Source organism: Oncorhynchus gorbuscha, linkage group LG07 (genome assembly GCF_021184085.1).
Source record: "Oncorhynchus gorbuscha isolate QuinsamMale2020 ecotype Even-year linkage group LG07, OgorEven_v1.0, whole genome shotgun sequence".
NCBI lineage: Eukaryota > Metazoa > Chordata > Actinopteri > Salmoniformes > Salmonidae > Oncorhynchus > Oncorhynchus gorbuscha.
The window spans coordinates 5,163,054-5,187,997 of NC_060179.1; the positions used below are offsets into that span (position 1 = coordinate 5,163,054).

The 24,944-nt window shown below is 46.1% G+C and overlaps 1 protein-coding gene across 1 annotated transcript in view; it reads left to right on the forward strand.

The window, feature by feature from the left end:
• LOC124039450 (transient receptor potential cation channel subfamily A member 1-like) overlaps positions 1-24,944 on the forward strand; it is a 102,663-nt gene that overhangs the window by 5,361 nt on the left and 72,358 nt on the right. The window contains exons 2-5 of the mRNA XM_046355419.1: positions 14,364-14,534; positions 15,628-15,790; positions 16,893-17,068; positions 22,659-22,766. Coding sequence (XP_046211375.1) covers positions 14,409-14,534; positions 15,628-15,790; positions 16,893-17,068; positions 22,659-22,766 — 573 coding nt within the window. The 5' untranslated portion in view covers positions 14,364-14,408. The remainder of the gene's footprint in view (positions 1-14,363; positions 14,535-15,627; positions 15,791-16,892; positions 17,069-22,658; positions 22,767-24,944) is intronic.

Sequence of the window (24,944 nt, forward strand, 5' to 3'; positions counted from 1 at the left end):
CGTTCTGCCCCTGAACAGAGCAGTTAACACACGGTTCCTAGGCTGTCAATAAAAATAAGAATTTATTAACTTATATATAACTTATATATATATATTTCAACTCAAATATATTTCAACTCAGTTTTTCACAAATCCTGACATTTAATCCCAGTAAAAATGCCCTGTTTTAGGTCAGTTAGGATCCTTTTCCACCACATTTTTTAATAATAAAAAATATATATGTATATACAGTATTTATGTTAATAGTTTAATCCTATTTGTACTATTTGGACTCGAATCCTGAACAACTATCATTATGTTTCCTAGAAAGGTGAGTTCCTTTCTAGAACTATTCCTCATCACTACGATATATATTGTTCATGTTCTTCTCATGATAAGTAAATACTTTTTGTTATGTCTATTAAGCTGGAAATCTACATTATACCATTCCATTTATTTTATTTGACATGTATTTAATTAGGCAAGTCAGTTAAGAAACAAATGATTATTTACAATGATGGCCTACCGCAGCCAAACCCTAACCCGGACGACGCTGGGACAGTTTTTCGTCGCCCAATGGGAACTCCCAATCACAGCCGGTTGTGATACAGCCTGGAATCTAACCAGGGTCTGTAGTGACGCCTCCAGCACTGAGATGTAGTGCCTTAGAGCACTGGGCCATTCAGGAGCCCTAGGCTCAGGCTAAAGCAGTGGTGAAAACCAATGATGTATATCAGAGGAGCCTGCTGGGTAATTTATAGGAGGACAGGCTCATTGATTGGCTGGAATGGTATCAAACACATCAACATATGGAACCCACATGTTTGACTGCTTCATTTATTCCCTTCCAGTCATTATAATGAGCCCATCCTCCTACAACCCTTCCCACCAGCCCCCTGTATATAATTGCTGATGCTGGATTGACGATGCTATGTGTTGAAAGAAAAGTCTTATTCCAAATGTTCCCCATTAAAACCATTCATGATCATTGGAATTGGAGTTTCAGTGTACTTCCTGTATAGACAGGAAGTGAAATGCCAGTGTACTTCCTGTATAGACAGGAAGTGAAATAGAATTGACATTAACCTTGGAACTTTCTGTAATCTATTTCAGCTCAGTGCAGGAAGTAGAAAAACAGCCAATAACCACTATAGTATCTATAGTATCTCTTTCAACTCTTTCAGTTATTTTCAACTCTTTCTGATTGAAACCAAGTTAACACTCAGTATTTCACCTTGAGTAGACACTTGCTATTTAAAATGCTATTTTAAGTATGGCTCCATGGCTGTGCACTTTCCCTGAGGACAAATCTATTTCATATGCATGAATCAAGCCAATACTAATCTCAAGAGAACTGAAGTTGTTGCCAGGAGAGATAATTCATTAGATAGCTACGACCACAGTCGCCAAGAGGCCAAGTCCAATATTGATCCCCATTCATAAAAGAGTCATTATTCTCTCAATAAGGGAGGGATCAAATCAAATCAAATTGTATTGGTCAAATACACGTGTTTAGCAGATGTTATTGTGAGTGAAATGTTTGTGTTCTAGTTCCAACAGTGCAGTAATATCTAACAATTCACATCAAATTCACAATACACACAATCTAGGTATAGGATGAAGCCGTTTAGGGCAAAATATTGACTCTGTCCCAAAATCACCCTCTCTACTATATAGTGCACTACTTTAGACCAGAGGCCTATGGCACCCTATTCCCTGTACATAGTGCACTACTTTAGACCAGAGCTCTATGGCACCCTAGTCTCTACATAGTGCACTATTTTAGACCAGAGCTCTATGGCACCCTATTCCCTACATAGTGCACTACTTTAGACCAGAGGCCTATGGCACCCTATTCCCTACATAGTGCACTACTTTAGACCAGAGCCCTTTGGCACCCTATTCCCTACATAGTGCACTACTTTAGACCAGAGCCCTATGGCACCCTATTCCCTACATAGTGCACTACTTTAGACCAGAGCCCTATGGCACCCTATTCCCTACATAGTGCACTACTTTAGACCAGAGCCCTATGGCACCCTATTCCCTACATAGTGCACTACTTTAGACCAGAGCCCTATGGCACCCTATTCCCTACATAGTGCACTACTTTAGACCAGAGCCCTATGGCACCCTATTCCCTACATAGTGCACTACTTTAGACCAGAGCCCTATGGCACCCTATTCCCTACATAGTGCACTACTTTAGACCAGAGCCCTATGGCACCCTATTCCCTACATAGTGCACTACTTTAGACCAGAGCCCTATGGCACCCTAGTCTCTACATAGTGCACTACTTTAGACCAGAGCCCTATGGCACCCTATTCCCTACATAGTGCACTACTTTAGACCAGAGCCCTATGGCACCCTAGTCTCTACATAGTGCACTACTTTAGACCAGAGCCCTATGGCACCCTATTCCCTACATAGTGCACTACTTTAGACCAGAGCCCTATGGCACCCTATTCCCTACATAGTGCACTACTTTAGACCAGAGCCCTATGGCACCCTATTCCCTACATAGTGCACTACTTTAGACCAGAGCCCTATGGCACCCTATTCCCTACATAGTGCACTACTTTAGACCAGAGCCCTATGGCACCCTATTCCCTACATAGTGCACTACTTTAGACCAGAGCCCTATGGCACCCTATTCCCTACATAGTGCACTACTTTAGACCAGAGCCCTATGGCACCCTAGTCTCTACATAGTGCACTACTTTAGACCAGAGCCCTATGGCACCCTATTCCCTACATAGTGCACTACTTTAGACCAGAGCCCTATGGCACCCTATTCCCTACATAGTGCACTACTTTAGACCAGAGCCCTATGGCACCCTAGTCTCTACATAGTGCACTACTTTAGACCAGAGCCCTATGGCACCCTATTCCCTACATAGTGCACTACTTTAGACCAGAGCCCTATGGCACCCTAGTCTCTACATAGTGCACTACTTTAGACCAGAGCCCTATGGCACCCTATTCCCTACATAGTGCACTACTTTAGACCAGAGCCCTATGGCACCCTATTCCCTACATAGTGCACTACTTTAGACCAGAGCCCTATGGCACCCTAGTCTCTACATAGTGCACTACTTTAGACCAGAGCCCTATGGCACCCTATTCCCTACATAGTGCACTACTTTAGACCAGAGCCCTATGGCACCCTAGTCTCTACATAGTGCACTACTTTAGACCAGAGCCCTATGGCACCCTATTCCCTACATAGTGCACTACTTTAGACCAGAGCCCTATGGCACCCTATTCCCTACATAGTGCACTACTTTAGACCAGAGCCCTATGGCACCCTATTCCCTATATAGTGCACTACTTTAGACCAGAGCCCTATGGCACCCTATTCCCTACATAGTGCACTACTTTAGACCAGAGCCCTATGGCACCCTATTCCCTACATAGTGCACTACTTTAGACCAGAGCCCTATGGCACCCTATTCCCTACATAGTGCACTACTTTAGACCAGAGCCCTATGACACCCTATTCCCTACATAGTGCACTACTTTAGACCAGAGCCCTATGGCACCCTAGTCTCTACATAGTGCACTACTTTAGACCAGAGCCCTATGGCACCCTAGTCTCTACATAGTGCACTACTTTAGACCAGAGCCCTATGGCACCCTAGTCTCTACATAGTGCACTACTTTAGACCAGAGCCCTATGGCACCCTAGTCTCTACATAGTGCACTACTTTAGACCAGAGCCCTATGGCACCCTAGTCTCTACATAGTGCACTACTTTAGACCAGAGCCCTATGGCACCCTAGTCTCTACATAGTGCACTACTTTAGACCAGAGCCCTATGACACCCTATTCCCTACATAGTGCACTACTTTAGACCAGAGCCCTATGGCACCCTATTCCCTACATAGTGCACTACTTTAGACCAGAGCCCTATGGCACCCTATTCCCTACATAGTGCACTACTTTAGACCAGAGCCCTATGACACCCTATTCCCTACATAGTGCACTACTTTAGACCAGAGCCCTATGGCACCCTAGTCTCTACATAGTGCACTACTTTAGACCAGAGCCCTATGGCACCCTAGTCTCTACATAGTGCACTACTTTAGACCAGAGCCCTATGGCACCCTAGTCTCTACATAGTGCACTACTTTAGACCAGAGCCCTATGGCACCCTATTCCCTACATAGTGCACTACTTTAGACCAGAGCCCTATGGCACCCTAGTCTCTACATAGTGCACTACTTTAGACCAGAGCCCTATGGCACCCTATTCCCTACATAGTGCACTACTTTAGACCAGAGCCCTATGGCACCCTATTCCCTACATAGTGCACTACTTTAGACCAGAGCCCTATGGCACCCTATTCCCTACATAGTGCACTACTTTAGACCAGAGCCCTATGGCACCCTATTCCCTACATAGTGCACTACTTTAGACCAGAGCCCTATGGCACCCTATTCCCTACATAGTGCACTACTTTAGACCAGAGCCCTATGGCACCCTATTCCCTACATAGTGCACTACTTTAGACCAGAGCCCTATGGCACCCTAGTCTCTACATAGTGCACTACTTTAGACCAGAGCCCTATGGCACCCTATTCCCTACATAGTGCACTACTTTAGACCAGAGCCCTATGGCACCCTAGTCTCTACATAGTGCACTACTTTAGACCAGAGCCCTATGGCACCCTATTCCCTACATAGTGCACTACTTTAGACCAGAGCCCTATGGCACCCTATTCCCTACATAGTGCACTACTTTAGACCAGAGCCCTATGGCACCCTAGTCTCTACATAGTGCACTACTTTAGACCAGAGCCCTATGGCACCCTATTCCCTACATAGTGCACTACTTTAGACCAGAGCCCTATGGCACCCTAGTCTCTACATAGTGCACTACTTTAGACCAGAGCCCTATGGCACCCTATTCCCTACATAGTGCACTACTTTAGACCAGAGCCCTATGGCACCCTATTCCCTACATAGTGCACTACTTTAGACCAGAGCCCTATGGCACCCTATTCCCTATATAGTGCACTACTTTAGACCAGAGCCCTATGGCACCCTATTCCCTACATAGTGCACTACTTTAGACCAGAGCCCTATGGCACCCTATTCCCTACATAGTGCACTACTTTAGACCAGAGCCCTATGGCACCCTATTCCCTACATAGTGCACTACTTTAGACCAGAGCCCTATGACACCCTATTCCCTACATAGTGCACTACTTTAGACCAGAGCCCTATGGCACCCTAGTCTCTACATAGTGCACTACTTTAGACCAGAGCCCTATGGCACCCTAGTCTCTACATAGTGCACTACTTTAGACCAGAGCCCTATGGCACCCTAGTCTCTACATAGTGCACTACTTTAGACCAGAGCCCTATGGCACCCTAGTCTCTACATAGTGCACTACTTTAGACCAGAGCCCTATGGCACCCTAGTCTCTACATAGTGCACTACTTTAGACCAGAGCCCTATGGCACCCTAGTCTCTACATAGTGCACTACTTTAGACCAGAGCCCTATGACACCCTATTCCCTACATAGTGCACTACTTTAGACCAGAGCCCTATGGCACCCTAGTCTCTACATAGTGCACTACTTTAGACCAGAGCCCTATGGCACCCTAGTCTCTACATAGTGCACTACTTTAGACCAGAGCCCTATGGCACCCTAGTCTCTACATAGTGCACTACTTTAGACCAGAGCCCTATGGCACCCTAGTCTCTACATAGTGCACTACTTTAGACCAGAGCCCTATGACACCCTATTCCCTACATAGTGCACTACTTTAGACCAGAGCCCTATGACACCCTAGTCTCTACATAGTGCACTACTTTAGACCAGAGCCCTATGGCACCCTAGTCTCTACATAGTGCACTACTTTAGACCAGAGCCCTATGGCACCCTAGTCTCTACATAGTGCACTACTTTAGACCAGAGCCCTATGACACCCTATTCCCTACATAGTGCACTACTTTAGACCAGAGCCCTATGGCACCCTATTCCCTACATAGTGCACTACTTTAGACCAGAGCCCTATGGCACCCTATTCCCTACATAGTGCACTACTTTAGACCAGAGCCCTATGACACCCTATTCCCTACATAGTGCACTACTTTAGACCAGAGCCCTATGGCACCCTAGTCTCTACATAGTGCACTACTTTAGACCAGAGCCCTATGGCACCCTAGTCTCTACATAGTGCACTACTTTAGACCAGAGCCCTATGGCACCCTAGTCTCTACATAGTGCACTACTTTAGACCAGAGCCCTATGGCACCCTAGTCTCTACATAGTGCACTACTTTAGACCAGAGCCCTATGACACCCTAGTCTCTACATAGTGCACTACTTTAGACCAGAGCCCTATGACACCCTATTCCCTACATAGTGCACTACTTTAGACCAGAGCCCTATGGCACCCTATTCCCTACATAGTGCACTACTTTAGACCAGAGCCCTATGGCACCCTAGTCTCTACATAGTGCACTACTTTAGACCAGAGCCCTATGGCACCCTATTCCCTACATAGTGCACTACTTTAGACCAGAGCCCTATGGCACCCTATTCCCTACATAGTGCACTACTTTAGACCAGAGCCCTATGGCACCCTATTCCCTACATAGTGCACTACTTTAGACCAGAGCCCTATGGCACCCTATTCCCTACATAGTGCACTACTTTAGACCAGAGCCCTATGGCACCCTATTCCCTACATAGTGCACTACTTTAGACCAGAGCCCTATGGCACCCTATTCCCTACATAGTGCACTACTTTAGACCAGAGCCCTATGGCACCCTATTCCCTACATAGTGCACTACTTTAGACCAGAGCCCTATGGCACCCTATTCCCTACATAGTGCACTACTTTAGACCAGAGCCCTATGGCACCCTATTCCCTACATAGTGCACTACTTTAGACCAGAGCCCTATGGCACCCTATTCCCTACATAGTGCACTACTTTAGACCAGAGCCCTATGGCACCCTATTCCCTACATAGTGCACTACTTTAGACCAGAGCCCTATGGCACCCTATTCCCTACATAGTGCACTACTTTAGACCAGAGCCCTATGGCACCCTATTCCCTACATAGTGCACTACTTTAGACCAGAGCCCTATGGCACCCTATTCCCTACATAGTGCACTACTTTAGACCAGAGCCCTATGGCACCCTATTCCCTACATAGTGCACTACTTTAGACCAGAGCCCTATGGCACCCTATTCCCTACATAGTGCACTACTTTAGACCAGAGCCCTATGGCACCCTATTCCCTACATAGTGCACTACTTTAGACCAGAGCCCTATGGCACCCTATTCCCTACATAGTGCACTACTTTAGACCAGAGCCCTATGGCACCCTATTCCCTACATAGTGCACTACTTTAGACCAGAGCCCTATGGCACCCTATTCCCTACATAGTGCACTACTTTAGACCAGAGCCCTATGGCACCCTATTCCCTACATAGTGCACTACTTTAGACCAGAGCCCTATGGCACCCTATTCCCTACATAGTGCACTACTTTAGACCAGAGCCCTATGGCACCCTATTCCCTACATAGTGCACTACTTTAGACCAGAGCCCTATGGCACCCTATTCCCTATATAGTGCACTACTTTAGACCAGAGCCCTATGGCACCCTATTCCCTACATAGTGCACTACTTTAGACCAGAGCCCTATGGCACCCTATTCCCTACATAGTGCACTACTTTAGACCAGAGCCCTATGGCACCCTATTCCCTACATAGTGCACTACTTTAGACCAGAGCCCTATGGCACCCTATTCCCTACATAGTGCACTACTTAGACCAGAGCCCTATGGCACCCTATTCCCTACATAGTGCACTACTTTAGACCAGAGCCCTATGGCACCCTATTCCCTACATAGTGCACTACTTTAGACCAGAGCCCTATGGCACCCTATTCCCTACATAGTGCACTACTTTAGACCAGAGCCCTATGGCACCCTATTCCCTACATAGTGCACTACTTTAGACCAGAGCCCTATGGCACCCTATTCCCTACATAGTGCACTACTTTAGACCAGAGCCCTATGGCACCCTATTCCCTACATAGTGCACTACTTTAGACCAGAGCCCTATGGCACCCTATTCCCTACATAGTGCACTACTTTAGACCAGAGCCCTATGGCACCCTATTCCCTACATAGTGCACTACTTTAGACCAGAGCCCTATGGCACCCTATTCCCTACATAGTGCACTACTTTAGACCAGAGCCCTATGGCACCCTATTCCCTACATAGTGCACTACTTTAGACCAGAGCCCTATGGCACCCTATTCCCTACATAGTGCACTACTTTAGACCAGAGCCCTATGGCACCCTATTCCCTACATAGTGCACTACTTTAGACCAGAGCCCTATGGCACCCTATTCCCTACATAGTGCACTACTTTAGACCAGAGCCCTATGGCACCCTATTCCCTACATAGTGCACTACTTTAGACCAGAGCCCTATGGCACCCTATTCCCTACATAGTGCACTACTTTAGACCAGAGCCCTATGGCACCCTATTCCCTACATAGTGCACTACTTTAGACCAGAGCCCTATGGAACCCTATTCCCTATATAGAGCACTACTTTAGACCAGAGCCCTATGGCACCCTATTCCCTATGTAGTGCACTACTTTAGACCAGAGCCCTATGGAACCCTATTCCCTATATAGAGCACTACTTTAGACCAGAGCCCTATGGAAACAGGGTGCCATTTGGAACGCATTTCAAGTTGCATAGGTCTCTGAGTGAAAAAACATTAAGAACCTTTTTGGTTCCAGGTCGAACACTTTTTGGTTCCAGGTAGAACCCTTTTTGGTTCCAGGTAAAACACTTTTAGGTTCCAAATACACTGAGTATACTAAAAACCTGCTCTTTCCATGACATAGACTGACCGGGTGAATCCAGGTGAAAGCTATGATCCCTTATTGATGTCACTTGTTAAACCCACTTCAATCAGTGTAGATGAAGGGGAGGAGACAGGTTAAGGAAGGATTTTTTAGTCTTGAGACAATTGAGACATGGATTGTGTATCTGTGCCATTCAGAGGGTGAATGGAGAAGACAAAATATGTAAGTGCCTTTGAACAGGGTGGTAGTAGGTGCCAGGCGCACCGGTTTGTGTCAAGAACTGCAACGCTGCTGGGTTTTTCAAGGTCACCAGTTTCCATGTCTTTGGCTTTGCCGGATGAAGTGATATGACATGCTATTCTATAAAATAATTTATCTGTAATTAATATTACCTGATTGAGCTAATCATGTAAATGTAATTAACTAGAAAGTCTGGGCACATCAAAATAATATTTATAGAGCTGTTATCTTCCGAATAAACTCTTAAAGACCTAGTAATATTTCACATCAATAGCAGTCAATATTAATCGTCACCTTAATTCAGTCTCATCTGAAAGTTGTAAATTCTTGGTTATCTTCACGAACCCTGGCTAACAAGTTGAATCAGCAATACAAAATTGGGGTTAATTATTTATTAACTAAATACCTAACTAATCACACAGAATTAAGTATACACATAATTAAATCATGACTTGATTACAAATTACGTCATAGAGGAAAACGTCACTAGAGGACGGATCAGATATGACAGCTGGTTACACAAAGAAAAGGGGCTGGGTTTGAGTGAAAGAGCGGGAAGACTGAGGAACAAAGGGAAGAAGCTGTGCTATCGTAAATACAGTATCTTATGCACTCTAAATTACCGCACATCTGGAAAAGGAAAATGCAATAAATATTTACTCTGAGCTGCGCTTTGGTAGGTTGGTGGTAGATGGAAGGTCGTGTTGCCCAACCGAGTCCTTTGTCCTTTGAAGAATGTCTCTGCTGGTACATTTGATACGTTTTAGTAACGTCGTTGTATGGTAGACAGGATACTCTGTCTGTTCCTTCCTATCCTGCGTTTGCAGCTGCTGCTGCGGTTGCTAACTCAACGGCTAGGAGGTATCACTTCTGTAGTGAATAAGAGTTAAAAGTGCATACCATTCGCAACCAAGCTCATGCTGATGTTGGCTTCGTTCTGTAGTTATTATCTGAACCATTCTGACATCGGACCGTCGTCCTCACATCCTCGGAAGGAGGTTATATTGAGGAGGTTATATTGTCATCAAGGGCTTATATAGGAAGGGAGAGGAGGGCGTGTTTGAAAAGTGTTATAGCCCATGTCCCTTCACTGATTGAACCCTAACCTTATCAAAACCCAAATCTCACATTTTAGAAGCTAAAATCACATTTCATCTATCACAAAAAAATGTGTTCAAATATTTAAATTGAACAACAATTCCATGTGAATCCGATAACTCTTATGTGTAGACTTTCCACTGTAGAGTTTATGTCATCTTATCATTGATGAGAATGTCTCGGATGACAACCGAACTGACATCATATTCATTAAGTACCAACGCATATGTTCAATTGGTCAGATTACCAGAATATAGTTCATTTCCCCCCACCTTCTGATGTTCCCAGAATCTCTATGTTAACCAAGGGGTTTGCAAATGTAACATCAGTAGGCTAGAGAGAGGAAAAAGGGGGGAAGAGGTATTTATGACTGTCATAAACCTACCCCCAGACCAACGTCATGACACCTGTGTGTATCAAGAATTGTCCAAAGGACATCCAGACAACATAGCACAACGAGGGAAAGCATTGGAGTCAACATGCATCCCTGTGGAACGCAATCGACATCTCGTAGAGTCCCTGCGCCGGCGAATTGAGGCTGTTCTGAGGGCAAAAAGGGGCGGTTGTGACTCAATATTAGGAGGGTGTTCTTAATGTTTTGTACACTCAGACTATAGGGAATTGGGGGCTCTTGAGAACACAGCCATTTTGTAGAGTATAAACTCCAGAGTAATGATGGGTTACGACTCCGCTAGAAAACAAAAACTCTCCTCAGGCGGTCCACACAGCCCTGCCTTATACATTAATAATATGGCCATGTTATCGTCACATCCTTCCTACAGACAATTGGGATTGTCGCTTTATGCTGGACAGTCGTTTTGAGTTTTAATGTGACACACAGTAGATAACGTCCATCATTTTCCAGATCGCTGTCATGTACTTTAGTCACAAAACAAGAACATTAAAAAGATACTTTTTGGAAAACGTGACAGGAGGAAACACTGACACGAAAGCTGTACCACCAGGGTCATTATCATGCAAACCGTAGCGAAAAGTTACGCAACAGAAGGCACGTGTGAACACATCCCTGAACATGTTCAATGATAAACGTTTCTGTTTCTGTTTTCTACACGAGATAATGTGGACCAGCATTAAGGACTCCTGTAATAGTAACAAAAATAGCTAGCTAGCAACTGTTAATGCTCATTTCTGTTGACCTTTTCTGTTTGTGTGCCTACACTAATCACGACCAGGACGGAGGTAACAGCCAGCCTCAAGCAGTCTACACCAGTGTCATCCAGTATAGTAGCTTGGTTCTTGGATTACACTCAAGGAGATAATACAGGTCCTCTCTCGTCCCCATTATCACCCCTCCTCTCCTCTCACTACCCTCTCCACCCCTCCTCTCCTCTCACTACCCTCTCCACCCCTCCTCTCCTCTCACTACCCTCTCCACCCCTCCTCTCCTCTCACTACCCTCTCCACCCCTCCTCTCCTCTGACTACCCTCTCCACCCCTCCTCTCCTCTCACTACCCTCTCCACCCCTCCTCTCCTCTCATTACCCTCTCCACCCCTCCTCTCCTCTCACTACCCTCTCCACCCCTCCTCTCCTCTCACTACCCTCTCCACCCCTCCTCTCCTCTCACTACCCTCTCCACCCCTCCTCTCCTCTCACTACACTCTCCACCCCTCCTCTCCACCCCTCCTCTCCTCTCACTACCCTCTCCTCTCCTCTCCTCTCACTACCCTCTCCACCCCTCCTCTCCTCTCACTACACTCTCCACCCCTCCTCTCCACCCCTCCTCTCCTCTCATTACCCTCTCCACCCCTCCTCTCCTCTCACTACCCTCTCCACCCCTCCTCTCCTCTCACTACCCTCTCCACCCCTCCTCTCCTCTCACTACCCTCTCCACCCCTCCTCTCCTCTGACTACCCTCTCCACCCCTCCTCTCCTCTCACTACCCTCTCCACCCCTCCTCTCCTCTCACTACCCTCTCCACCCCTCCTCTCCTCTCACTACCCTCTCCACCCCTCCTCTCCTCTCACTACCCTCTCCACCCCTCCTTTCCTCTCACTACCCTCTCCACCCCTCCTCTCCTCTCACTACCCTCTCCACCCCTCCTCTCCTCTGACTACCCTCTCCACCCCTCCTCTCCTCTCACTACCCTCTCCACCCCTCCTCTCCTCTCACTACCCTCACCACCCCTCCTCTCCTCTGACTACCCTCTCCACCCCTCCTCTCCTCTCACTACCCTCTCCACCCCTCCTCCCCTCTCACTACCCTCTCCACCCCTCCTCTCCACTCACTACCCTCTCCACCCCTCCTCTCCTCTCACTACCCTCTCCACCCCTCCTCTCCTCTGACTACCCTCTCCACCCCTCCTCTCCTCTCACTACCCTCTCCACCCCTCCTCTCCTCTCACTACCCTCACCACCCCTCCTCTCCTCTGACTACCCTCTCCACCCCTCCTCTCCTCTCACTACCCTCTCCCTCTCCACCCTCCTCTCACTACCCTCTCCACCCCTCTCACTCTCACCCTCTCCACCCCTCCTCTCCTCTGACTACCCTCTCCACCCCTCCTCTCCTCTGACTACCCTCTCCACCCCCTCTCCTCTCACTACTCTCCACCCCTCCTCTCCACCCCTCCTCTCCTCTCATTACCCTCTCCACCCCTCCTCTCCTCTCACTACCCTCTCCACCTCTCCTCTCCTCTCCTCTCACTACCCTCTCCACCCCTCCTCTCCTCTCACTACCCTCTCCACCCCTCCTCTCCTCTCACTACCCTCTCCACCCCTCCTCTCCTCTCACTACACTCTCCACCCCCTCCTCTCACCCCTCTCCACCCCTCCTCTCCTCTCACTACCCTCTCCACCCCTCCTCCTCTCACTACCCTCTCCACCCCTCCTCTCCTCTCACTACCCTCTCCACCCCTCCTTTCCTCTCACTACCCTCTCCACCCCTCCTCTCCTCTCACTACCCCTCCACCCCTCCTCTCCTCTCACTACCCTCTCCACCCCTCCTCTCCTCTCACTACCCTCTCCACCCCTCCTCTCCTCTCACTACCATCTCCACCCCTCCTCTCCTCTCATTACCCTCTCCACCCCTCCTCTCCTCTCACTACCCTCTCCACCCCTCCTCTCCTCTCCTCTCACTACCCTCTCCACCCCTCCTCTCCTCTCCTCTCACTACCCTCTCCACCCCTCCTCTCCTCTCACTACCCTCTCCACCCCTCCTCTCCTCTCACTACCCTCTCCACCCCTCCTCTCCTCTCACTACCCTCTCCTCTCACTACCCTCTCCACCCCTCCTCTCCTCTTACTACCCTCTCACTACCCTCTCCACCCCTCCTCTCCTCTAACAACCCTCTCCATCCCTCCTCCCCTCTCACTACCCTCACCACCCCTCCTCTCCTCTCACTACCCTCTCCTCTCACTACCCTCTCCACCCCTCCTCACCTCCCTTCCCTCTCTCCACCCCTCCTCACCTCCCCTCCCTCTCTCCACTCCTCCTCACCTCCCTTCGCTCTCTCCACCCCTCCTCACCTCCCTTCGCTCTCTCCACCCCTCCTCACCTCCCCTCCCTCTCTCTACTCCTCCTCACCTCCCTTCCCTCCCTTCCCTCTCTCCACCCCTCCTCACCTCCCCTCCCTCTCTCCACCCTCCTCACCTCCCTTCGCTCTCTCCACCCCTCCTCACCTCCCTCCCTCTCTCCACCCCTCCTCACCTCCCTTCGCTCTCTCCACCCCTCCTCCCCTCGCTCTCTCCACCCCTCCTCACCTCCCCTCCCTCTCTCCACCCCTCCTCACCTCCCTTCCCTCTCTCCACCCCTCCTCACCTCCCTTCCCTCTCTCCACCCCTCCTGAACCCCTCCGCACTCTTGCTGGGGAGGATATCTAGTGAGTTGTACAACTGAATTCCTTCAACTTTATGTATCTTCCACATTTAAATAATATGCCATTTAGCAGACACTTTTATCCAAAGCGACTTACAGTCATGTGTGCATACATTCTACGTATGGGTGGTCCCGTATGGGTGGTCCCGGGGTTCGAACCCACTACCCTGGCGTTACAAGCGCCATGCTCTACCAACTGACATTTAACCCAACCCCTCTGAATCAGAGAAGTGCGGGGAGCTTCCTAAATCAACATCCATGTCTTCGGCGCCCGGGGAACAGTGGGTTAACTGCCTTGCAGGAGTATGTGTATATGTGTTATCCTGAGTGCATCATTCTATCCTTCTTCCATTCAGTGATCGTTTCTGCATTGGACTGTGCAACCTCTAAAAGGGTCCCCCATGCAGCTCACCAAGGAAGTGGCACGGCAGAACAGTTCCTATAAGTGCGTGATTGAAGATGCAACATCGTCTCATCAACTCACTGCAAAAACAGACGTTCTGCTGGCAGCTACAAACCTGTTTGAGGTTAGTACGAGTTCCAACGCATTACTGTTCATTGAAATGTCTGTTTAAAATAGGAAATGTGTCTTTGGCTTGTCAAGGATCGCAAAAGAGGAGGGGAGTGGGAGAGGAGAGGGAGTGAGGGAGGGAGTGGGAGGGGAGAGAGATGGAGGGAGTGGGAGGGGAAAGCGAGGGAGAGGGAGGGAGGGGGAGGGAGGGAGGGGTAAGGGAGGGAGGGGAGAGGGAGGGAGGGGAGGGGAGAGGGAGGGGAGTGGGAGGGGAGAGGGAGGGAGGGGAGGGGGAGGGAGGGAGGGGGACGGGAGAGAGAGAGAGAGGGAGAGTGAGGGGAGAGAAAGGGAGGGAGTGGGAAGGGAGAGGTAGGGGGAGGGGAGTGAGTGAGTGGGATGGAAGTGGGATATGAGGGGAGAGGATAAAGAAGGACGCATGGCACTTTTTCCAAACATTTACAGAACATCTGCAATCCTCTCACCTCAGGTTGTATAAAATAGGTAATCTACAGTTAAACCCCATCCACTCATAGGCCACACCTCCACGACACCCCCACAGGGAACCAAAGACCCAAAACAAAGTTGGACCTCTTTGGTTATGTTATCTTTGTTTCGGTTGTTTTGCTGTACTCTATTTTCCGGGGTTCACTGCTTATTCAGGAAGGAAACTGACATTTTCCATTCCAATACCTGTCGTCCTCAATGCCTCTCTATATTAACCCTTTCCTAACCTCTGTCCCCATCGGTTCCTTACCTCTGTCCCCATCGGTTCCTAACCTCTGTCCCCATCGGTTCCTTACCTCTGTCCCCATCGGTTCCATAACTCTGTCCCCATCGGTACCTAACCTCTGTCCCCATCTGTACCTAACCTCTGTCCTCATCGGTTCCTAACCTCTGTCCCCATCGGTTCCTTACCTCTGTCCCCATCGGTTCCTTAAATCTGTCCCCATCGGTTCCTTACCTCTGTCCCCATCGGTTCCTTAACTTTGTCCCCATCGGTTCCTTACCTCTGTCCCCATCGGTTCCTTAACTTTGTCCCCATCGGTTCCTTACCTCTGTCCCCATCGGTTCCTTAACTTTGTCCCCATTGGTTCCTTACCTCTGTCCAGTGGGCTCGGGGAGGTGATGTGTCCCAGCTGGAGGGCTTGGTGAGGAGGAACCCAGGAGTACTGAGGGAACAGGATGACTCTGGTGCCTCTCTGGTCCACCACGCTGCTGGTGCAGGAAACACCCCTGTTATCAGGTTCATCTGCAGCATCACACACAGAGACGGTGAGACTCCCGCTCAGCGCCATGACATTCTAGGGGTCTTACATCCCACCCTATTCCCTATGTAGTGTACTTCTTTCGACCACGATCCATAGGGTTATGGTTAAAAGTAGTGCACTATATTTGGAATATGATCCTATTTGGGACGCACAATAGAACATGGTTGTTGAACTGAGTTCTGTTTGTTTAAAAAAAGTGTATTACTTATCCTTTTCCTCTGCTTATCCTTTTCCTCTACTTATCCTTTTCCTCTGCTTATCCTTTTCCTCTGCTTATCCTTTTCCTCTGCTTATCCTTTTCCTCTACTTATCCTTTTCCTCTGCTTATCCTTTTCATCTACTTATCATTTTCCTCTGCTTATCCTTTCCTCTACTTATCCTTTTCCTCTACTTATCCTTTTCCTCTGCTTATCCTTTTCCTCTACTTATCATTTTCCTCTGCTTATCCTTTTCCCCTGCTTATCCTTTTCCTCTGCTTATCCTTTTCCTCTACTTATCCTTTTCCTCTGCTTATCCTTTCCCCCTGCTTATCCTTTCCCCCTGCTTATCCTTTTCCTCTACTTATCATTTTCCTCTGCTTATCCTTTCCCCCTGCTTATCCTTTTCCTCTGCTTATCCTTTTCCTCTGCTTATCCTTTTCCTCTGCTTATCCTTTTCCTCTGCTTATCCTTTTCCTCTACTTATCCTTTTCCTCTGCTTATCCTTTTCCTCTGCTTATCATTTTCCTCTGCTTATCCTTTTCATCTACTTATCCTTTTCCTCTGCTTATCCTTTTCCTCTGCTTATCATTTTCTCTTTACTTATCCTTTTCCTCTGCTTATCCTTTTCCTCTGCTTATCCTTTTCATCTGCTTATCCTTTTCATCTGCTTATCCTTTTCCTCTGCTTAATTGCGCGTGTGTGTGTGTGTGTGTGTGTGTGTGTGTGTGTGTGTGTGTGTGTGTGTGTGTGTGTGTGTGTGTGTGTGTGTGTGTGTGTGTGTGTGTGTGTGTGTGTGTGTGTGTGTGTGTGTGTGTGTGTGTGTACCGTCATTGTGCGTGTGTGTATGTGTCTGTTTATCCCGTGACTGTGTGTGGATGCATATGTTTCCTACCTCTCTCTCCCCAGAGTGGAACCTGTATGATGACGAGGGGTCAATGCCGCTTCATTGGGCCGTGGAGAGGAACCAGCCAGAGAGCTGCAGGGCTCTGTTAGAGCTGGGGGTCGAACCCAACGTCCTCAACAAGGCCTTGATGTCTCCTCTACACCTGGCGGTCAGCCATCAACACAACCACCTGGTCAAGGTGAGGTCCTTCTGTAGCTCAGTTGGTAGAGCATGGCGCTTGTAACGCCAGGGTAGTGGGTTCGATCCCCGGGACCACCCATACGTAGAATGTATGCACACATGACTGTAAGTCGCTTTGGATAAAAGCGTCTGCTAAATGGCATATTAAAGGTGAGACACTGTGAGCCTTACTTTGCCTCTACCATATCGTACCTTCCCCTTCCAAAACCCTGCAGATTTACCATTCTCAGGGGAACATGTATGAATTTATGGTTGGATCAGAATCACAATTAAAATCATTGACCAGTACGGAGAATTAAGCAAAACCACAAGTCCAAATCCCTATCTCTATTATTGGCTAATTTAGGAAAGGGACGATTTTAGCTAGTTGGATAGCCACCGGAGGACAATGACACAACGAGATGCAACAATTCCTCCGTCAATGATGTTTGGCTTCTGATGCAATGAGATTGATGTGAAGCCAAATCCAATCTGGCTTCCCTTGGCACTTTTTTGTTGTTAGGTGAAAATCAATCACAGCTGAGCTCACTCAGTTTAGCTCAACGCTGATTGGCTATTATTTTTTTATTTTTTTTATCAGGGATGGACAAATTCTCACTGGCTTCCATTGCATTCAATGCTGCGGGCGACAACAATGTCATACTCTTTTTGACAGGCAAAAAAATCCAACCAGGAAGTGGGAATTCTGAGGTTGGTCGTTTTTCAACTCATTCCCTGTTGAAAATACAGTGGGATATTTGTCATGTTGCAATCCCTACGGCTTCCACTAGATGTCAACAGTCTTTAGAACCTTGTTTGATGCTTCTACTGTGGAGTGGGGCCGAATGAGAGTCAGAGGTCTGCCAGAATACCTTGAGCTCGTGACGCTCGTTCACGTGAGAATTAGCTCGCATTTCATTGCAAGACAAAGGAATTCTCCGGTTGGAACATTATTGAAGATCTTTCTACGGACTGTAACGGAACTTTTTTGACATTTCGTCTGCTCCTAGTGAACACGCTTCTTGAGTTTGGATTTGTTTACAGAACGCGCTAACAAAAGGAGCTAAATGACATAAATGATGGACATTATCAAACAAAACAAACATTTATTGTGGAACTGGAATTCCTGGGGGTGCATTCTGATGAAGATCATCAAAGGTAAGTTAATATTTATAATGTTATTTCTGAATTCTGTTGACTGCACAATATGGCGGATATCTTTTTGGCTTGTTTGGTCTCTTAGCACCGTACTCAGATTATTGCATGGTGTGCTTTATCCGTATTTTTTTAAATCTGACACAGCGGTTGCATTAAGAAGTGTATCTAAAGTTCCATGCACAACACTTGTATTTTCATCAACATTTATGATGAGTATTTATGAAAATTGATGTGGCTCTCTGCAAAATCACCGGATGTTTTTGGAATTACTGAACATAACGCGCCAATATATAATGAGATTTTTGGATATAAATATGAACTTTATCGAACAAAACATACATGTATTGTGTAACATGAAGTCCTATGAGTGTCTTCTGATGAAGATCATCATAGGTTAGTGATTAATTTTATCTCTATTTCTAATTTTTGTGACTCTTTGGCTGGAAAAATGGCTGTGTTTTTCTGTGACTTGGCTCTGACCTAACACAATCGTTTGTGGTGCTTTCGCCGTAACACCTATTTGAAATTGAACACTGTGGGGTTAACCAGAAGTGTATATTTAAAATGGTGTGAAATACTTATGTTTTTTTAGGAATTTTAATTGTGGGATTTCTGTTTTTTTTTATTTGGCGCCCTGTACTTTCACTGGGTGTTGTCATATCGATCCCATTAGCGGGATCTCAGCCTTAAGAAGTTTTAAGCTAATTATATTATATGACTGTTGCCTCCCGTTTAAGTTGATTCTGACGGTAATGATGTTTGTATTTTATGAAATTATTAGGTGGAGGTCGCTGGCTTATAATAATTCCACGTTCAGAACCACTGGGAACTTGGAAATCTCTACCTTCTGACTTCAGTGCTTTCAAGACCACTGGGAACTTGGAAATCTCTACCTTCTGACTTCAATGCTTTCAAGACCACTGGGAACGTGGACATCTCTACCTTCAGACTTCAGTGCTTTCAAGACCACTGGGGAACTTGGAAATATCTACCTTCTGACTTCAGTGTTTTCAAGACCACTGGGAACTTGGAAATCTCTACCTTCTGACTTCAGTGCTTTCAAGACCACTGGGAACTTGGAAATATCTACCTTCTGACTTCAGTGCTTTCAAGACCACTGGGAACTTGGAAATCTCTACCTTCTGACTTCAATGCTTTCAAGACCACTGGGAACTTGGAAATCTCTACCTTCTGACTTCAGTGCTTTCAAGACCACTGGGAACTTGGAGAAAAATAGTTTTTAACGGTCATCCAACCCGGAATTCAATCTTGGTAACTTTGGACTCTTTCTAGAACTTTCCGACGTGAAGATCACTAACGTCATGATTTGACCTTGTCTTTTTCAGTTTCCAGTTTTTGTCTTGATATGACGAGGCGTATCCACAAAGAATCTCAGAGAAATTCTAAGCTAGGATTTTTTTGTTGTTGTCTTGAAACAGGTTTTAAACAGGATTCCTAAGAGTTTTTTTAGGATGATGTAAAATCACTGACAAAAATCAAGTCATAAAGTTATTTTCAGCTGGTAATCACGACAGTTTGAGGTAATGCAAAGGAAAGATAGTGATGACGCTCATCAAAATTGTTGTAAATTGGGGTAAAACCAATCATGATGAGGCATCGCCAACTGTGAACTCTATAGCACAAGTTGCTTCAGACATCAACCGCAGTGATTGTAACGGTACATCACATCATTCAATCGTAAAACATTTGAAATGGTTTTCATCTCATTGTTTACACGATCACTTTGTCTACTCTTAATTATTGTTGTTGGCAGAATGTTTTTTTTTTACTAATTCTGATGGTTGTTAAAAGCTGAATTTTGACAATAATTCCTTTATATCAACACACTTGTCACTCCCGTTTAACAACTCTAATTCTCTGTGGCACAGTAGGCATCAAGTCACTTGCTGATAATGTTGAACACAATGTGGCATACAACATTTAAAAGGTGTATCATTAACTTCTAAAACATTTTAAGTTAAAACACTCCCTAGATGCCTTCAGTTGCCTAATTTATAGGCATGCCAAATGAAGACACATTTTAAGTTAAAATACTCCCTAGATGCCTTCAGTTGCCTAATTTATAGGCATGCCAAATGAAGACACATTTTAAGTTAAAATACTCTCTAGATGCCTTCAGTTGCCTAATTTATAGGCATGCCAAATGAAGACACATTTTAAGTTAAAATACTCCCTAGATGCCTTCAGTTGCCTAATTTATAGGCATGCCAAATGAAGACACATTTTTTAGCAATGTGATGTTGCGCTCCAAATAGATAACATTTTTTTTATTTCACCTTTATTTAACCAGGTAGGCTAGTTGAGAACAAGTTCTCATTTGCAACTGCGACCTGGCCAAGATAAAGCATAGCAGTGTGAACAGACAACACAGAGTTACACAAGGAGTAAACAATTAACAAGTCAATAACACAGTAGAAAAAAAAGAAAGTCTATATACAATGTGTGCAAAAGGCATGAGGAGGTAGGCAAATAATTATAATTTTGCAGATTAACACTGGAGTGATAAATGATCAGATGGTCATGTACAGGTAGAGATATTGGTGTGCTAAAGAGCAGAAAAGTAAATAAATAAAAACAGAATGGGGATGAGGTAGGTGAAAATGGGTGGGCTATTTACCAATAGAGTATGTACAGCTGCAGCGATCGGTTAGCTGCTCAGATAGCTGATGTTTGAAGTTGGTGAGGGAGATAAAAGTCTCCAGCTTCAGCGATTTTTGCAGTCCGTTCCAGTCACAGGCAGCAGAGTACTGGAACGAAAGGCGGCCAAATGAGGTGTTGGCTTTAGGGATGATCAGTGAGATACACCTGCTGGAGAACGTGCTACGGATGGGTGTTGCCATCGTGACCAGTGAACTGAGATAAGGCGGAGCTTTACCTAGCATGGACTTGTAGATGACCTGGAGCCAGTGGGTCTGGCGACGAATATGTAGCGAGGGCCAGCCGACTATCCCAAGGTGCTTTAGTGACAAAACGGATGGCACCGTGATAGACTGCATCCAGTTTGCTGAGTAGAGTGTTGGAAGCCATTTTGTAGATGACATCGCCGAAGTCGAGGATCGGTAGGATAGTCAGTTTTACTAGGGTAAGCTTGGCGGCGTGAGTGAAGGAGGCTTTGTTGCGGAAAAGAAAGCCAACTCTAGATTTGATTTTCGATTGGAGATGTTTGATATGAGTCTGGAAGGAGAGTTTACAGTCTAGCCAGACACCACTCTTTATCTATCCCCACCAGCACTGCCTGAAATTGCAACTTTAGAGCATGTTTTTAAGGACACAACTCAGATATTGCCCCTCCCACCTCAGATATTGCCCCTTCCACCTCAGATATTGCCCCTCCCACCTCAGATATTGCCCCTCCCACCTCAGATATTGCCCCTCCCACCTCAGATATTGCCCCTCCCACCTCAGATATTGTCCCTCCCACCTTAGATATTGCCCCTCCCTGTGGGTGACTGAGTGTGGGTGACTGAGTGTGGGTGACTGAGTGTGGGTGACTGTGTGTGGGCGACTGAGTGTGGGTGACTGTGTGTGGGTGACTGAGTGTGGGTGACTGAGTGTGGGTGACTGAGTGTGGGTGACTGTGTGTGGGCGACTGTGTGTGGGTGACTGAGTGTGGGTGACTGAGTGTGGGTGACTGTGTGTGGGCGACTGTGTGTGGGTGACTGAGTGTGGGTGACTGAGTGTGGGTGACTGTGTGTGGGCGACTGTGTGTGGGTGACTGAGTGTGGGTGACTGAGTGTGGGTGACTGAGTGTGGGTGACTGAGTGTGGGTGACTGTGTGTGGGTGACTGAGTGTGGGTGACTGAGTGTGGGTGACTGAATGTGGGTGACTGAGTGTGGGTGACTGAGTGTGGGTGACTGTGTGTGGGTGACTGAGTGTGGGTGACTGTGTGTGGGTGACTGAGTGTGGGTGACTGTGTGTGGGTGACTGAGTGTGGGTGACTGAGTGTGGGTGACTGAGTGTGGGTGTAAATGATGTGTTCACTCTGGGGTTAGATCATGTGGCTGGGGAAACCTGAATAGAAAGGGTTCAGCCATAGCCACACACTGTGCTAAAGATGATTGAACATGAGAACCCTTGGCTCTAGGACCTTGTGACTCGTAGGACCTTGTTGACTCGTAGGACCTTGTGACTCGTAGGACCTTGTTGACTCGTAGGACCTTGTCAGCCTTTCTGTTGTCTGTTCTGGGGTGACGATACCAGCTGTCCCTGTGTCAGGAAGCCGAGAGCGGAGAGAGGTATTAATGTATCACTGAAGGCCTCATTATTAATTTGTGTGTGTGTGTGTGTGTGTGTGTGTGTGTGTGTGTGTGTGTGTGTGTGTGTGTGTGTGTGTGTGTGTGTGTGTGTGTGTGTGTGTGTGTGTGTGTGTGTGTGTGTGTGTGTGTGTGTGTGTGTGTGTGTGTGTGTGTGTGTGTGTGTGTGTGTGTAGCTCCTCTTGTCCCACTATAAGACAGAGTCTAACCTAGAAGGATGTCTGGGCAACACTCCTGTCATGTTAGCCTGCTCCATCAACAACACCGAGGCTCTGTCCATACTGGTGAGTATTCACACTGACATGTGTACTGTACGTGGCTGTAAATGTACAGATGTACACGAAATACAAAACACATAATTGTTTTTACAAGTTGAAACTTGCTGGGGCTATACTTGTGAACAGTATAAAAAAGTTTAAGGTTAACCATCAGACGATTAAAAACGTTAGCTGTTCCCATTACACAACCTGGCACATTTAGCCATATGCTCAGTATAACTCAGTATAACTCAGTATAACTCAGTATAACTCAGCCTCCGACCATATAACTCAATATAACTCAGAATAACTCAATATAACTCAGTATAACTCAGTATAACTCAGTATAACTCAGAATAACTCAGTATAACTCAGTATAACTCAGTATAACTCAGTATAACTCAGTATAACTCAGTATAACTCAGAATAACTCAGTATAACTCAGTATAACTCAGTATAACTCAGAATAACTCAGTATAACTCAGTATAACTCAGTATAACTCAGTATAACTCAGTATAACTCAGAATAACTCAGTATAACTCAGTATAACTCAGAATAACTCAGAATAACTCAGTATAACTCAGTATAACTCAGTATAACTCAGTATAACTCAGTATAACTCAGAATAACTCAGAATAACTCAGTATAACTCAGTATAACTCAGCCTCCGACAGTATAACTCAGTATAACTCAGTATAACTCAGTATAACTCAGTGTAACTCAGTATAACTCAGCCTCCGACAGTGTAACTCAGTATAACTCAGCCTCCGACAGTTTAACTCAGTATAACTCAGCCTCCGACAGTTTAACTCAGCATTACTCAGCCTCCGACAGTGTAACTCAGAATAACTCAGAATAACTCAGTGTAACTCAGTGTAACTCAGTATAACTCAGCCTCCGACAGTGTAACTCAGCATTACTCAGCCTCATGTGTTTAGCACATGCGAGCTAGTTGACAGGTGAGTGCTAGACTCTTTCTCGATTCATCCATCCTCGATTCCTTTCCTCATTTCCTTCAACCCCAGCACATTGACTCGGTACCCGTTACTCCTTGTGTAAAGCCTAGTTATTATTACACTTTGAAAAGAACAAATGAAGGAGAAAAGAAGTAAGCCTTGAACTTTATAGGCTGATACTGAATTTGTTAATGGAAATAATCAGTGCCACACGGTGAGGTTAGCATCGGGGCTAAATGTGCCAGGTTATGTAATGGGAACAGCTAACATGTAGCCTTTCATCACGCGCAACTACGTTGACAATTTCAATTGGCTGATGCTTAAACTTGAACTAACACTTAAAGGCCCAGTGCAGTCAAACATTTTAATTTCCTGTGTTTTATATATATATATATAAAAGCCTTTATATTTATTCATCCACACTATGAGGTTGGAAAAATACTATGAAATTGTGAAAATGACGAAATGTCACCCTGTTTTTTGTGGAATGGAGTTTTTGGCTGCCTGGTGACATCACCAGCCCATACATTAGCTAATAGACCAATAAGAAAGAGTGTTCCAAACCTCTCTGCCAATAACAGCTTGCTTTCAGTTTCCCCCTCCCCACTCAGACCACTCCCAGACAGTCATAGCTACAGTCTTGCTTGAGAAATTGCATTTTTGCCAAGAAGCTATACTTGTTTCTTGTTGACTAGTTGAAGGGAATGTACTTGTAGCATTGATTTGATAATGAGATAATAATGGCTGCATGGGAATGTTAAACATTGTGTAATGTTAGCATGTACGGCCCGCTTTCATTATAGAGGTGATCTTTTCCTGATGACCAATCTTTCTTTTATTTATTTATTTACCAGTAGATAATAAAAGGAAATAGCTTTTCCCGAGAAAGAAACAGTTCTACAATTGACAATTGTATATTAAATTGCATGACAAGACTATCAATGCTATTGCAAATCACTGCCTCTTCTCCTAATGCCTCTCTGTACGTGTTCTCTGTCCAAATCACTGCCTCTTCCTCCTAAAGCATCTCTGTATGTGTTCTCTGTCCAAATCACTGCCTCTTCCTCCTAAAGCATCTCTGTATGTGTTCTCTGTCCAAATCACTGCCTCTTCCTCCTAAAGCATCTCTGTATGTGTTCTCTGTCCAAATCACTGCCTCTTCCTCCTAAAGCATCTCTGTATGTGTTCTCTGTCCAAATCACTGCCTCTTCCTCCTAAAGCATCTCTGTATGTGTTCTCTGTCCAAAT